We start from the raw sequence: 14,609 nt of genomic DNA on the forward strand, positions 1-14,609 counted from the left end.
GGCTTAAAACATCACAAATTTATTATCCAATAGCCTGAGATGTCAGAAGTCCTAAATCAGTCTCAGTGGACTAAACTCAAGGTGTAGGGAGAGATAAGTTCTTTCTGGAGGCTCTAGGGGAGAATCTGTTTCCCTACCTCTTCCAGCTTCTCCAACCCACCTGCATCCCTGGGTTCAGAGTTCCACGTCACTGGGACCTCTGCTCTGTCATCCATCATCTCTTCTGACTCTGACCCACTGCCTCCCTTTTGAAATAACCCTGTGATTGCCTTCGGCCTGTCCAGATAATCCAAGAAATCTCCCTCTTTAAAGATTCTAGGTCAGGTATGGTGGCTCACACCCATAATCCTAGCACTTCAAAAGGCCGAGGTAGGAGGATTGCTTGAGGCCAGGAGTTCGAGACCAGCCCTGGCAACATAGTGAGACCCCCATCTCTAGAAGAAATAAAAATTAGCAGGGCATGGTGGCACATACCTGTATTCCCAGCTACTTAAGCGGCTGAGGCAGTAGGATCGCTTGAGCCCAGGAAGTCAAGGCTGCAGTGAGCTGTGATTGCACCACTGCACTCCAGCCTATGTGACAGAGTGAGATCCTGCCTTTAAAACAACAACAACAACAAAAATCCTAAACCCTAAACAGTCACATCTGCAAAGTCCTTTTTACCACATAAGGTAACATATTCATAGGTTTTGGGGATTAGAATGTGGACATTTAGGGGGGCCGTTATTCTGTCTACGACAGGGTTCAACAAATATTTGCTGAATGAAGGAACTGGATGAAGGAATGGCTCCCTTTATAAATGGAGTCCCAAGTTCTGAGTTCCAGGCCTGGCGTAGCCTCTGTGTGGCTGTGTGAGCTGGGCAAGTCCTCTCTTTCCCTGAACCTCAGTTTCCTCTTTCATTAGATGTGTTGTTTTTGTTTGTTTGTTTGTTTGTTTGTTTGAGATAGACTCTCATTCTCTCACTCAGGCTAGAGCGCAGTGGTGCAATCTTGGCTCACTGTAACCTCTGCCTCTCACCGGATTCAAGTGATTCTCCTGTCTCAGCCGCCCGAGTAGCTGGGATAACAGGCACGTGCCATCATGTTCAGCCAATTTTTGTATTTTTGGTAGAGATGGGGTTTCTCCATGTTGGCCAGGCTGGTCTTGAACTCCTGACCTCAGGTGATCCACCTGCCTGGGCCTCCCAAAGTGCTGGGGTTACAGGATTACAGGAATGAGCCACCATGCCCAGCCCATGTGTTCCAAGCACCTACCATGTGCCTGATCCTCAGAAGCCCCCGGGAATGTCAGGAAAAATGAAGGGAGACCCCAGCCTCCTAGAGCTTGGAGTCTGGCTTCTAGGGAGGGGCTTGATAAAGAGAAAACCTGACACAGTCTGCCCAGGGCCACATTCCAGGTCCCCTAGAAGGCTTTGAAGTCCTGAGAGGGTGTCTTACCAAGGACATGACATTTCAAACAGCTTTGACGCATAAGTAGGAGTTTATGCGGTAGAGATGTGGAAAGTGACATTAAAGGCCAGGGACAGGCCGCAGTCCCTTTTGAGGAACTGTGAGGAGTGTGGTGTGATCCCTCAGGGGAGGGAGACCAGTGGGGAAAGGCCTGTCCGGAAACGGGGCCTTGAGGGCCACAGACAGGAGCCCAGGCCCTGCCCTTAGGTGAATGGGGAGCCACAGCAGGGTTTTGAAGCAGGAGAGAGAGTGTGTAGCTCGGGACCACGCACTCTGGCTGCTGCAGGGTAAGAATGGCATTGAGGGGGCCAGCATCCCAGCCTGAGGTGGAGGTGGCCCGGACTGGGCAAGGACAGTGGGGTTGGAGAGAAGAAGCAGATCTGAGAGAGATTTAGGAAGCAGAATCAACAGGACATGGACATGGTGAGGGACTGAGACGGGAGTAGGGGAGGGAGAGCCTGGCAGCCACTGGGAAGGAAAATCAGGCAGGATAGAAGTGTGGGTGGACACTTTTCATAAACCGTTGAGAAATCTATGACCTGGCCCAAATGTGGACTTCGCGAGAAGCCCCAGAAGAGGCTGGTGATGGGTCAATGGGTCCATAGGCCTCTCCCATTGAAGAGAGATCAGTGATGCTGTCATTAAGGGTACAAGACAGGCCTCAATTCCAGGTGAGGGTTGGTCCACATTCTCACTTGATTTACAACCAGTGAAGTCAACAGGGCTGTGAAACCATCTCCCTTACTTCCAGATGGGGAAACCAAGTCCCAGAGACAGCTAGACAAGGCCACACAGCGTGGAGACCCTGGGGAGCACAAGCCTCTAAGAGGGGGATTTTACAAGTCTCTCTGAAACCAGAGGAGAGGACAGATTTGGGGGGGTCCCCTCTGAGTGGTTCCCCACCAAAGAGAATTTCTCCACTTTGGAGGAAGTGGGAGGTAGTTCTCCTTTTGAGATGTGAATGTCAAGTGACTCCGGGCACCCCGGTGACTAAGAGGTAAGTAAGTGAGGCTTGTGGGTGGAGCCAGCATCTTAAATAGCAGGTCTTCCTATGTCCCTTTGCAGACACCTGGGCTGAGACATACAGGACAGAGTATGGCTCGCCTACAGACTGTGTTCCTGGGTGTCCTCATCCTCCTTGCTGTGGCGCTTCAAGCAACTGAGGCAGGTGAGGCTGGGGAGCAGGAAGGCCCCCTACAGAGGCCAGGGCGGACGCTGGGGTGTCTTCCTCATGTCTTGGACAAGCACTGGACTGAGAACAGAAGACCTCAGTCTGCGGTTGGCTCTTGCGGTCTTCGGCTAGTTACAGCGCTTCTCTGGGCCTCAGTTTACAAGTCTGTTGAATGGGTAGTCTTGAAGGCTTGGAGTCTAGGATCTGTCTCAGCTGGGTTGGGGGTTGTGGTGGGCAGAGCCTCAGGATCTCCTGCTCCAGAAAACTCAAGCATAGGGCCCTAGGGGTGTGGGTGAGGAGCTTCTAAGGGGTCAGGTCTGAGTAGGGGAAGGCAGGTCTGGGGCAAGTGGTTCTCCCTTGGAAAGCTGGTGCTGCCCTCCTACCATCCATTTTTTAAAATTTTATTATTTTTAAATTATTTTATTATATTTTATTTTATTTTTTGAGACAGAGTTTTGCTCTTGTTGCCCAGGCTGAAGTACAGTGAAGCAATCTTGCCCCACTGCAAACTCCACCTCTCAGGTTCAAGCAATTCTCCTGCCTCAGCCTCCTGAGTAGCTGGGATTACAGGCATGTACCACCATGCCTGGCTAATTTTTGTATTTTTAGTGGAGACAGGATTTCACCATGTTGGCCAGGCTGGTCTCAAACTCCTGACCTCAGATGATCCATCCACCTCTGCCTCCCAAAGAGCTGGGATTACAGGCGTGAGCCACTGCGCCTAGCCTAAATTTATTTTTTATTTCATTTTATTTATTTATTTTTTGAGATGGAGTCTCTGTCGCCCAGGTTGGAGTGCAGTGGCGCAATCTTGGCTCACTGCAACCTCCACCTCTAGGGTTAAAGTGATTCTCCTGCCTCAGCCTCCTGAGTAGCTGGGATTACAGGCACCCACCACCATGCCTGGCTAATTTTTGTATTTTTAGTAGAGATGGGGTTTCACCATGTTGACCAGGCTTGTCTTGAACTCCTGACTTTAAGTGATACTCCCATCTCAGCCTGCCTAAGTGCTAGGATTACAGGCGTGAGCCACTACGCTGGGCTCACTATCCAATTTTGTCCAGAACCTGTCCTCAGTATGGGTTCCTGACCCCTTCTCTACCCCACTCTATGCTTGTGCTGTGTTGGGTGGAGGAGTGAGCACTGGAGTGGGGTGGGGCAGCTATAAACAAGAATGGCTCCCAGCTGCTGGGCTTTCTGAGCGCTTTTCATGCATTAAACACCCTCTGAAGCTGGTACTGTTACTACCCCTTTGGTCAGATGAGGAAATTGGGCCTCAGAGGATTCAATGACTTGGTCAGGGTGGCCCAGTGAGTCAGGGGAAAGCGGGGCTCGAACCCGGGTCTATGTGACTGTCCTCTGTTGAGCCTTCGTCCTGACTCTGCTGCATCTTGCTGTGTGATCCTGGGCAAGTGCCCCTCCCTCTGTGGACCGCAGGCTTCCCACTGCACACATATGAGCAGAAGCTGACTTCTCAAGTGCCCATGTGCTGATGGATCACTGGGGAGTTTGTCAAAATGCACACCGGATTCAGCAGGTCTGGCGCCGGGGGCTGAGCATTTCTGACAAGCTCCCAGGTGACGCTGATGCCATGGACCATGGACCTTACCTTGAACAGCAAGGATCTAAGGCACCTTGTGGCTCAGAGTCACTGAGTCCCATCTTGGGGTACAGCTGATGCTTAGTTGTTCTGAATCCCTGTTCCTAGAGCTGACTGTCCCAGAGTGTAGACATCAGACCGTAAGTGGCTTCTCAGAAGCTCCATGGGTAGGATCTTGGAGGGCTCAGAATCCTCTGGTCACCATCCTTCCACATGAGAACAGAAAAACTGCATCGCTTTCCTGGAGCCTGGAGAGGCCGAGATCAGGGGCTGGGGCCGAGGGTGACCTCTCTGGGCTCCAGCTTGTGAATTCACTGGCACCCCTCCGCTAGGCCCCTACGGCGCCAACATGGAAGACAGCGTCTGCTGCCGTGATTACGTTCGTTACCGTATGCCCCTGCGTGTGGTGAAACACTTCTACTGGACCTCAGACTCCTGCCCGAGGCCTGGCGTGGTGTGAGTAGGAAGCTGGGGCCGCAGGGTCTTGGTGGGTCTGACGGGTACAGCCTGGGATGGCCCAGGGGCTGCTGGATGGGACACACCCAGGGATGAGAGGGATGTAGCAGGGCTACCGGATGCCTGCCAGGATGGCTTGGCTGGAAGAGATGGCTCAGTTCAGGCTTGGGTGTACTACAAACAAAAATAATGTGATCATTTAGGAAATATCATCAGGTGCTTACTAGATGCCAGGCAACGTGTCCGGTTCTGAGGATGCCAAGCTGAGTGAATAGGGTGTGGCCATAGTGTGGGCATGGCAGTAGGCCGTCAGTAGCTGTGGCATCTAGGGTATTTGGGTATAGCAGGTATAGGAGTATGCCTAGTGCCACTGAGTCAGCAAAGATGCTCCCAGGTTTTGGGCAAAAATGGATGGTGAACCAGGCGTAGTGGCTCATGCCTGTAATTCCAGCACTCTGGGAGGCCGAGGCAGGCAGATCACTTGAGGTCAGGAGTTCGAGATCAGCCTAGTCAACATGGTGAAACCCCATCTCTACTAAAAATACAAAATTAGCTGAGTGTGGTGGTGCGTGCCTGTGGTCCCAGCTACTTGGGAGGCTGAGGCAGGAGAATCGTTTGAACCTGGAAGGTGGAGGTTGCAATGAGCCGAGATCACTCCACCTCACTCCAGCCTGGGCAACAGAGCGAGACACTGTCTCAAAAAAAAAAAAAAAAAAAAAAAAAAGCTCACACCAGAAGTGTCTTGGATCCTCTCCAGGCTTCCAGAAGTCCGAGGCAACCCATTTTGACCGGAAGAATAATATTAAGAGCTAAAATTTCCAAGGTGCCTCCCGAGTGCCAGGCACTGTTCTGATCATTACCTGTGTTAATTGGTTTAATTCTCACAACAATCCTATGAGGAGGTTCAACGATTCCCATGGTAGAGATGGAGAAACAGGCTTAGCAAGGGACAGTGACCTGCTCAAGGCTGCCCAGGCTGGAGCCAGAACTCACTCCTGGTCCCTCGTTCAGGGCTTTCTCCTGAGTTTCTTGTTCTCCTTTGCTTCTTTCTCTGGCTTCTTTGCCTCCTTTTCCCTGGCCTGTAGCCTGCACCTGCACCTGACTGGGTGACGGGTCCTGCCCTCTTTGCGGTAGCCTCTCTGGCTGCTTCTCCAACTGCTCAGAGCCTGCTGTCCACCAAATCACACAGCGGGGCAGGCTGGGTTTAGGGACTCATGACCCGCTTTAGGCCTCTATTATCTTCTCGTCTTCCTCCTCCTTATTGCTGACACCATCTCTTAGAGGGATCTGCAGGTGAATAATAAAGAAGGCTGAAGCAGGAAGCCCTCCCAGAGTTCTTCTCTCTTTAACTCTGAGCCTCAGTTTCCCTAACAGTATAATAAAGTAATAACCTTTACTTATTTGACTTATTTGTATTTATCAAACACATAGAGAGTGCTTGCTAAGTGCTAGGCACTGTTGTAAGCACTTTATAAATATGAACTCATTTAATCCTTGAAACAATCCTATGCAGCAGATGCCATCATGACCCCCTTTTCACAGGTGAGGAAATGAGCACACAGAGGTTAGGGGGCCTCTTGAGCGTTTGTTACAGGGCACAGTAATGTAAGAGGAAGGTGAAGAGCTCCATGTCTGGCGCATAATAGATGCTCAATTGCTGGGCACGGTAGTGCCTCTCAGCTACTTGGGAGGCTGAGGCAGGATTGCCTGAACTCTGGATTTTGAGGTCAATCTGGTAACTTACTGAGACTCTGTCTTTTTTTTTTTTCTTTTCTTTTTGATAAAAAAAGCTGAGTGCAGTGGCTTACACCTGTAATCTCAGCACTTTGGGAGGCCAAGTTGGGAGGATCACTTGAGACCAGGAGTTCAAGACAAGTCTGGGCAATAGAGTGAGACCCTGTCTCTAAAATCAATCAATCAATCAAATCATATGTGATCATTGGATTTGGAGCCAGAAGGGACCCTAGAAAGAATGTATTTTGAGGCTCAGAGTAGTTCAGCGTATTATAAGACTCTTGGGGATTCTGGCTTGGTGAGGTGGCTCACTCCTGTAATCCCAGCACTTTGGGAGGCCGAGACAGGCAGATCACTTGAGGTCAGGAGTTCAAGACCAGCCTGGCCAACATGGTGAAAACCCATCTCTACTAAAAATACAAAAATTAGCTGGGCGTTGTGGTGGGCACCTGTAATCCCGGCTACCTGGGAGGCTGAGGCAGGGGGATCTCCTGAACCCGGGAGGTGGAGGTTGCAGTGAGCCAAAATCGTACCACTACACTCCAGCCTGAGTGACAGAGACTCCATCTAAAAAAAAAAAACAAAAAACACCCAACTCTTGGGGATTCTATTTCATGGCCTCACCTGGAACTCAAGGCCGGGACTAAAGAGCTGAGGGTCCTGGAAGTCCTTGCTGCTCCTCTTCCTTTTTTTTTTCTTGACATATGGTTTCATTCTGTTGCCTAGGCTGGAGTACAGTGGGGCAGAGACCTGGGCTCACTGCAGCCTCGATGTCCTGAGCTCAAGCAATCCTCCCACCTCAGCCTCCCAAACAGCTGAGATCACAGGCGCATGCCACCATGCCTGGCTGACTTGTACATTTTTGTAGAGACAGGGTTTTGCCATGTTGCCCAGGATGGTCTCAAACCCCTAGGCTCAAACAATCCTCCTGCCTCGGCCTCCCAAAGTGCTGCGTTTACAGGCGTGAGCTCCCGGCCTCCTCTTCCTCTTGAGAAATATTCTTTTCACACCACAGGTGACTCGTAAATTTTGAACCACTCTATTTAGCAGGTAATGTCACGTGCAGTAGGTGACTCATAAATACTGAGCCCTGCATAAAGCAGGTGGCTCATAAATGCTAAGTTCCTGAGGGTGTGGCCTCCTTGCTGCGTGCTAATGTTGCTGCATTGTCTCTGGGGTCTCCCCTTCCAGGTTGCTAACCTCCAGGGATAAGGAGATCTGTGCCGATCCCAGAGTGCCCTGGGTGAAGATGATTCTCAATAAGCTGAGCCAATGAAGAGCCTACTCTGATGACCATGGCCTCGGCTCCTCCAGGAAGGCTCAGGAGCCCTACCTCCCTGCCATTACAGCTGCTCCGGCCGGAAGCCTGTGCCAACTCTCTGCATTCCCTGATCTCCATCCCTGTGGCTGTCACCCTTTGTCACCTCCGTGCTGTCACTCCCATATCCCCCTGACCCCTCTAACCCATCCTCTGCCTCCCTGCAGCCAGAGTGTCCTGTTCCCATCAGCGATTCCCCTGCTCAAACCCTTCCATGACTCCCCACTGCCCTAAGCTGAGTCAGGGCTCCCAAGCCTGGCATGCAGCCTTCTGGATCTGGGTTCCATCTCTGTCTCCAGCCTGCCCACTTCCCTTCATGCATGTTGGGTTCTAGCTCCCTGTTCTCCAAACCCATACTACACATCCCACTTCTGGGGTCTTTGCCTGGGATGTTGCCGACACCCAGAAAGTCCCACCACCTGCACAGGTGTAGCCCCACCAGCCCTCCAAGGCATTGCTCGCCCAAGCAGCTGGTAATTCCATTTCATGTATTAGACGTCCCCTGGCCCTCTGTCCTCTCTTAATAACCTTAGTCACAGTCTCCCCAGATTCTTGGGATTTGGGGGTTGTCTCCCCCACCTCCCCACTAGTTGGACCAAGGTTTATATCTAAGTTACTCTGGTCTCCCGGCCTCTAGCATAGAGCACTGCAGACAGGCCCCAGCTCAGAATCAGAGCCCAGAAAGTGGCTGCAGACAAAATCAATAAAACTAATGACCCTCCCCTCTCTCTGCCAAAAGGCAGTTAGATATCAATACAGAGACTCAAGGTCACTAGAAAGGGGCCAGCTGGGTCAATGTGAAGCCCCAAATTTGCCCAGATTCACCTTTCTTCCCCCACTCTCCCCCCTTTTTTTTTTTGAGATGAGATGGAGTTTCGTTCTTGTCACCCAGGTTGGAGTGCAATGGTGCGGTCTTGGCTCACTGAAGCCTCCACCTCCTGGGCTCAAGTGATTCTCTTGCCTCAGTCTCCTGAGTAGCTGGGATTACAGGTTCCCGCTACCACGCCCGGCTAATTTTTGTATTTTTAGTAGAGACGAGGCTTCACCTTGTTGGCCAGGCTGGTCTCGAACTCCTATCCTCAGGTAATCTGCCCACCTCAGCCTCCCAAAGTGCTGGGATTATAGGCGTGAGCCACAGCGCCTGGCCTCTTCCCCCACCACTCTTTTTTTTTTTTTTTTTTTTTTTTTTTTTTTTTATGACAGAGTCTCACTCTGTTGCCTGGGCTGGAATGCAATGGCGTGATCTCAGCTCACTACAACCTCGACCTCCTGGGTTCAAGTGATTCTCCTGCCCCAGCCTCCCAAGTAGCTGGGATTACACGTGTGTGCCACTACGGCTGGATAATTTTTGTATTTTTAGTAGAGACAGGGTTTCACTATGTTGGCCAGGCTGGTCTTGAACTCATGACCTCAAGTGATCCACCTTCCTTGGGCTCCCAAAGTGCTAAGATTACAGGCACGAGCTACCACACCTGGCCTCCCCCTTTTTTCCTAATAGGAGACTCCTGTAGCTTTCTTCCCCGTTTTAGCTATGTGTCATGTCTGCTTACACTTCCTTCTCCCCTCAGGCTTTTTTTTGGATGGTCCTCCAACCTCCAATACCCAGGCCTGGCCTCTTCAGAGTACCCCCCCATTCCACTTTCCCTGCCTCCTTCCTTAAATAGCTGACAGTCAAATTCATGCTATGGTGTGAATGAGTACCCTTGGCTTGGTATTATAAGCTGGAGTTATATATGTATTTGAAAACAGAGTAAATATTTAAGAGGTCAAATGGATGAATGGAAGAATTTTAGGAACTGTGTGAGAGGGGGACAAGGTGAAGCTTTCCTGGCCCTGGGAGGAAGCTGGCTGTGGTAGGGTAGCGCGCTCTCTCTCTCTCTCTGTGGCAGGAGGCAAAGAGTGGGGTGTAATTGAGTGAAGGAATCCTGGGTAGAAACCATTCTCAGGTGGTTGAGACAGGCTAAAGACTGGGATTTGGGTCTATCTCTGCCTTTCTGGCTGATTTTTGTAGAGACGGGGTTTTGCCATGTTACCAGGCTGGTCTCAAACTCCTGGGCTCAAGCGATCCTCCTGGCTCAGCCTCCCAAAGTGCTGGGATTACAGGCATGAGCCACCACGCCTGGCTTCCTCTTCCTCTTGAGAAATATTCTTTTCATACGGCAGGTATGGGACAGCAGTGTCCCAGGTAAAGGACATACATGTTACAAGTGCCTGGTCCTTTCTGAGGGAGCCTGGTGCCGCTCTGCCGGGTATTTGAAGCTGTGGAACTGGAGGAGGCCATTTCACTCCCTGAACCCAGCCTGACAAATCACAGTGAGAATGTCCATCTTATAGGCTTGCTGTGGGGCTCAGGTTGAAAGTGTGGGGAGTGACACTGCCTAGGCATACAGCTCAGTGTCATCGAGGGCCTGTGTCCCTCCCAAGCCCAGGGTTAACCTGCCTGCCGCAGGCACTAGGAGGACTAATCTGCCCTACTGCCCATGAACGGGACCCTCAAGCATCCTGGGATTTCCTTTCCCCTCCTGTCCTGTCCTTGCCCCTCAGGATTTCTGGAAAATAAATCCTTTAAAATAGTGTCTGCTTTGGTTTCCTGGCATTTGCTGTCCCTGTGAGATGGGGCAAGGGACACCATTGATCCCCTCTATCCCACTGGGGAAGTCTTCACGTTGAAATAGGCGGTGACTTGCCCGAGGTCACCCAGTGAGTGGTGGGAGTCTAGGCTGGACACAAGGGCCTGGGAGGTGGCTGCACAGGTGCTGACAGGGAAGCCCAGACATTTGTCCCAGAGTTCCCAGCCCACCTTGGGAGCCGCTGTCGGGAGGATTTTATAAACCAGTAAAGCAGTCCCCACGTCTCAAGCCTTCAGCAGCATAACCACTCAACCACTCAGCCTTCACCTTCCCGCCGCACGGGCAGACACTGGAGAAAGGGAGGGAGTGTCAGGAAAGTCTACGGCCTGCAACGAACACCTCCAAATCTCAGTGGCTCAACTCAACAGAGGCTATTTCTTCTCACACAAGTCTAATCAGGCATTCTCAGTCTTAGGCAACCTTCCACGTGGTCATTTCAGGGACCCAGGCCCCTTCCTTCTGGTACAGCCAATGTGGTCACAGGCAGAGGAAATGCTAAGCACCCATGGGCAACCCTCCTTGCTGGCCAGAAAAGATAAGCTGGGAGAACTGGGTGGGGTGGGGCCCCAGGGGCCCTGGAGGTGGCGGCAGGGGTGGTTCCCGGTCATGCCCATCCCTTCTCCAACCCTGGTCCTGCAGGAGTGCCCTGATCTCCCCATCCTCCTCTCCAGGGCTGTTTCTGTGCTACTTCCGGGGCTGGGGGAGTCCCTCGTGTCCCCAGAGAACAGCATAGGCTCCCTGCTCCCTGGGGCACAGGGTCTTGGCCACCTGAGGGTTTGTGGAAGGTGAGGACAAGGACACCCCCATTCTCACCACCCCCACCCCAGAGGAAACTTTTTGCGTCCAGTGCTACTCTTTTTTTTTTTTTTTTTTCTCATCGTTACTCTGGTTATCCCTCAGCCCAAGACCTTCCCAGCTCTCTCCAGCCTGTGAACAGCATTCTCATTCTTCACTCCCGCTTCACAGTTCTCTGCAGTTGGGCCCAGCTGCAGCCTCTATTGGAGCCAATGGCATTGGGCCATTCCCCACCCCTGAATACGTCCTGTCCCTTCCACCTTGGTGAGGCTTTCACCTCTGCCTGGAATGGTCTGTCAAAATCCTGCCTAGGTTCATGCGGCAGGGTGCCAGCCCAGCATGCCACAACTGACTTGCAAATCACAAGGGGACTAATTCTTCTACAATAAAGATGTCTAACAATCACCCGTCGATCCATCAATCCCATCCATCCAAGGAAAAGTGGAGCAACTGGTGCTTGTGAAGTGTACGGTATTACTCATAATAGATTCTTGCCAAGAGTATGTAGCCTGGGTCTAATCAAGCCTTTAGATCTAACTCTCAGTTTACAGGAAATAAATAGGATAGAGGAACAAATTAGGTGACATCACAAGGAAATAACTAAATTAAGAATGAGAACATTGTATAAGACAATGGACTTGACTTTGCTCTTTTTTTTCTTTTCTTTTCTTTTTTTTTTTTTTTGAGACGGAGTCTCACTCTGCCACCCAGGCTGGAGGGCAGCAACCTCCACCTCCAGGGTTCAAGCAATTCCCTAGCCTCAGCCTCCCAAGTAGCTGGGATTATAGGCACATGCCACCATGCCCAGCTAATTTTTGTATTTTTAGTAGAGACGGGGTTTCACCATGTTGGCTAGGCTAGTCTTGAACTCCTGACCTCAAGTGATCTGCCCACCTTGGCCTCCCAAAGTGCTAGGATTACAGGCGTGAGACACTGAACCCGGCCGACTTGACTCTTAAGAAAGTTGAAGTCATTAAAAAGTGGTCTATGCAAGTGGTCTATGTAGACTCAAAAGAAATACCCATATGCAGTGCATGAACCTAGATCGGATCCTGGTTAAAAAAATAAAAGAAAGGAGGGAATAAAGGAAAGAAAGAAGGAAGGGAGGGAGGGAGGGAGGGAGGGAAGGAGGCGCCAGGTGTGGTAGCTCATGCTTATAATTCCAGCACTTTGGGAGGCCAAGGTGGACAGATTGCTGGAGCCCAGGAGTTTGAGACCAGCTTGTGCAACATGGGAAAACCCTGTCTCTACAACGACAACAACAACAACAAAAACACAGTAACTAGCCAGGCATGGTGGCATGAGCCTGTGGTCCCAGCTACTTGGGAAGTTGAGCTGGGAGGATCTCTTGTGCCTGGGAGGTCGAGGCTGTAGTGAGCTGAGATTATACCACTGCATGCTCACCTGGGTGACAGAGAGGGACCCTGTCTCAAAAAAATAAATAAAATAAAAAGAAAGGGTGTGAGGGAGAGAAGAAACGAGGCAGAAAGAAGGAAAGAAGGAGAGAGGAGAAACTACGAAATACATTTTGGGACAATTAGAGAAATTTGGATATGAACTGGGTGTTAGATGACATATAGGAATTATTGTTAATTTTGTTAGATGGGATAATGATATATTTATGCAAGACAATAGCTTTATTCAGAGGAGATGCATGCTGGAATATTTAGGGGCAAAGTGTCAAGCATCTATAATTTACTTTGCAATGGTTTGGCTAAAAAATAAAAATAGAAAAGATAAAACAATTATTAAAAAATACCAATCATTGGTTGTAGAGGTTTTGTCTGTTTGTTTGAGGCAGAGTTTCACTCTTGTTGCCCAGGCTGGAGTGCAGTGTTGCAATCTCGGCTCACTGCAACCTCCGCTTCCCGGGTTCAAGCAATTCTCCTGCCTCAGCCTCCCAAGTAGCTGGGATTACAGGCATCTGCCACCACACTTGACTAATTTTTTGTGTTTTTAGTAGAGACAGGGTTTCACCATGTTGGCCGGGCTGGTCTCAAACTCCTGAGCTCAGGTGATCCACCTGCCTCGGCCTCCCAAACTGCTGGGATTATAGGCATGAGCCACCGTGCCCAGCCCCAAAGCCCTTGCTTTCTAAATACTTCTTTGAAGCATAGTGGGGGGCCAGGGAATAAGGGTCTCTACTCCCCAGTACTTGCCCCACCTGGCTGCTGTCCTTCATGAGGTGTAGCACTTCCCAGGGTGGCTGCCTTCTTCCTCTCCGCCTTCTCCCTCCTCCCCTCTCTTCCTTTCCACCCCTTCCTTCCACCCCTTCCTCCCTGCTTCTCTCTCTTCCCTTTTTTCTCCTCTTTCCCCTTCTCCGTCTCTTTTTCCTCCCACCCCTGCCCCTTCTTCCTCTTCTGTTCTTTTTTTCTTTTTTTTTTTTTTTTTAGACAGAGTCTCACTCTATCACCCAGGCTGGAGTGCAGTGGCATGATCTTGGCTCACTGCAACCTCTGCCTCCCAGGTTCAAGTGATTCTCCTGCCTCAGCCTCCCAAGTAGCTGGGATTACAGGTGTGCACCACACCCAGCTAGTTTTTGTATTTTTAGTACAGACGAGGTTTCACCATGTTGGCCAGGCTGGTCTCGAACTCCTGACCTCAGGTGATCCACCCACCTTGGCCTCCCAAAGTGCTGGGATTACAGGTGTGAGCCACTGCACTTGGCCTTCTCCTCTGTTCTTACATGAACAAAGCAGAAAGAACACAACCTCAGTTTTTATCCCTCCTTGTCCCTCTCTGGGCCTCAGTTTCCTCAGTTATAAAAAGAGGGATTGGACATTGGGAATGAGAAGGCTACTCGCTTCCCATGTGCACAGGCCAGGACAGATTCTCTGAGCATGAGTGGACCTTGGCCCCTGCCAAGGGTGCTCTGCTACTTCTAGAAGTATCTAGCCTCCTAACCCCTAACCCCATGCCCCAGGCAGCCCATTGGGTGGGGGGTGGTTGAGGAGAGAGAGGTCCCTGGCCTTGGGATCTGTAGCCCCTCTGCGCAACCCAACTGGCTCATAGTGTGGGATGCTGGCTCCACAACCTGTTTCCCTCAGATTGGCAGCCCGGAGACACCAGTACAGCTCAGTCCTGGCCCAAGGCGGAGCTGCTGACTCTTCTAGAGTCTCAGGAATTGTTGCCATTGCCTTTAGGGAAGGCTGCCATGAAGGGAGACTGTGTTTTAATGTGCTCCCAAGGCTGGCAAGCCTCTGCACCCTTCGGTGAGAGCCTGTTGGCTGGCCCTGTGTGGTCCTGTTGCCACCTCTCATGGAGAATGACCTTGGAGGGCCAGTGCGGGGAAGCCCCCTCCACAGTGCACTAGCCCAATGTTCTCCTTGGGCAGATAGAGAACTCAGGCCCCACGAGAGGCAAGGCTTATCCAGGGCACAGCTGCAGAGCTGAGGAGCCAAGAGCCACAGAGTTGTCAAGGATGGATTAGCAGCCACGTTGTTCTTTGCGCTAGCA

At 51.1% G+C, this 14,609-nt stretch overlaps 1 protein-coding gene across 1 annotated transcript; it reads left to right on the forward strand.

The window, feature by feature from the left end:
• The first annotated feature begins 2,478 nt into the window (after positions 1-2,478).
• Positions 2,479-10,302, forward strand: CCL22 (C-C motif chemokine ligand 22). Its single transcript, XM_007993432.3, has 3 exons — positions 2,479-2,617; positions 4,553-4,676; positions 7,602-10,302. The coding sequence occupies exons 1-3, from the start codon at positions 2,545-2,547 to the stop codon at positions 7,684-7,686; spliced, it is 282 nt and encodes a 93-aa protein (XP_007991623.3). The 5' UTR covers positions 2,479-2,544; the 3' UTR covers positions 7,687-10,302.
• The last annotated feature ends 4,307 nt before the right edge of the window (positions 10,303-14,609 follow it).

This window comes from Chlorocebus sabaeus, chromosome 5, assembly GCF_047675955.1.
Source record: "Chlorocebus sabaeus isolate Y175 chromosome 5, mChlSab1.0.hap1, whole genome shotgun sequence".
Classification (NCBI taxonomy): Eukaryota; Metazoa; Chordata; class Mammalia; order Primates; family Cercopithecidae; genus Chlorocebus; species Chlorocebus sabaeus.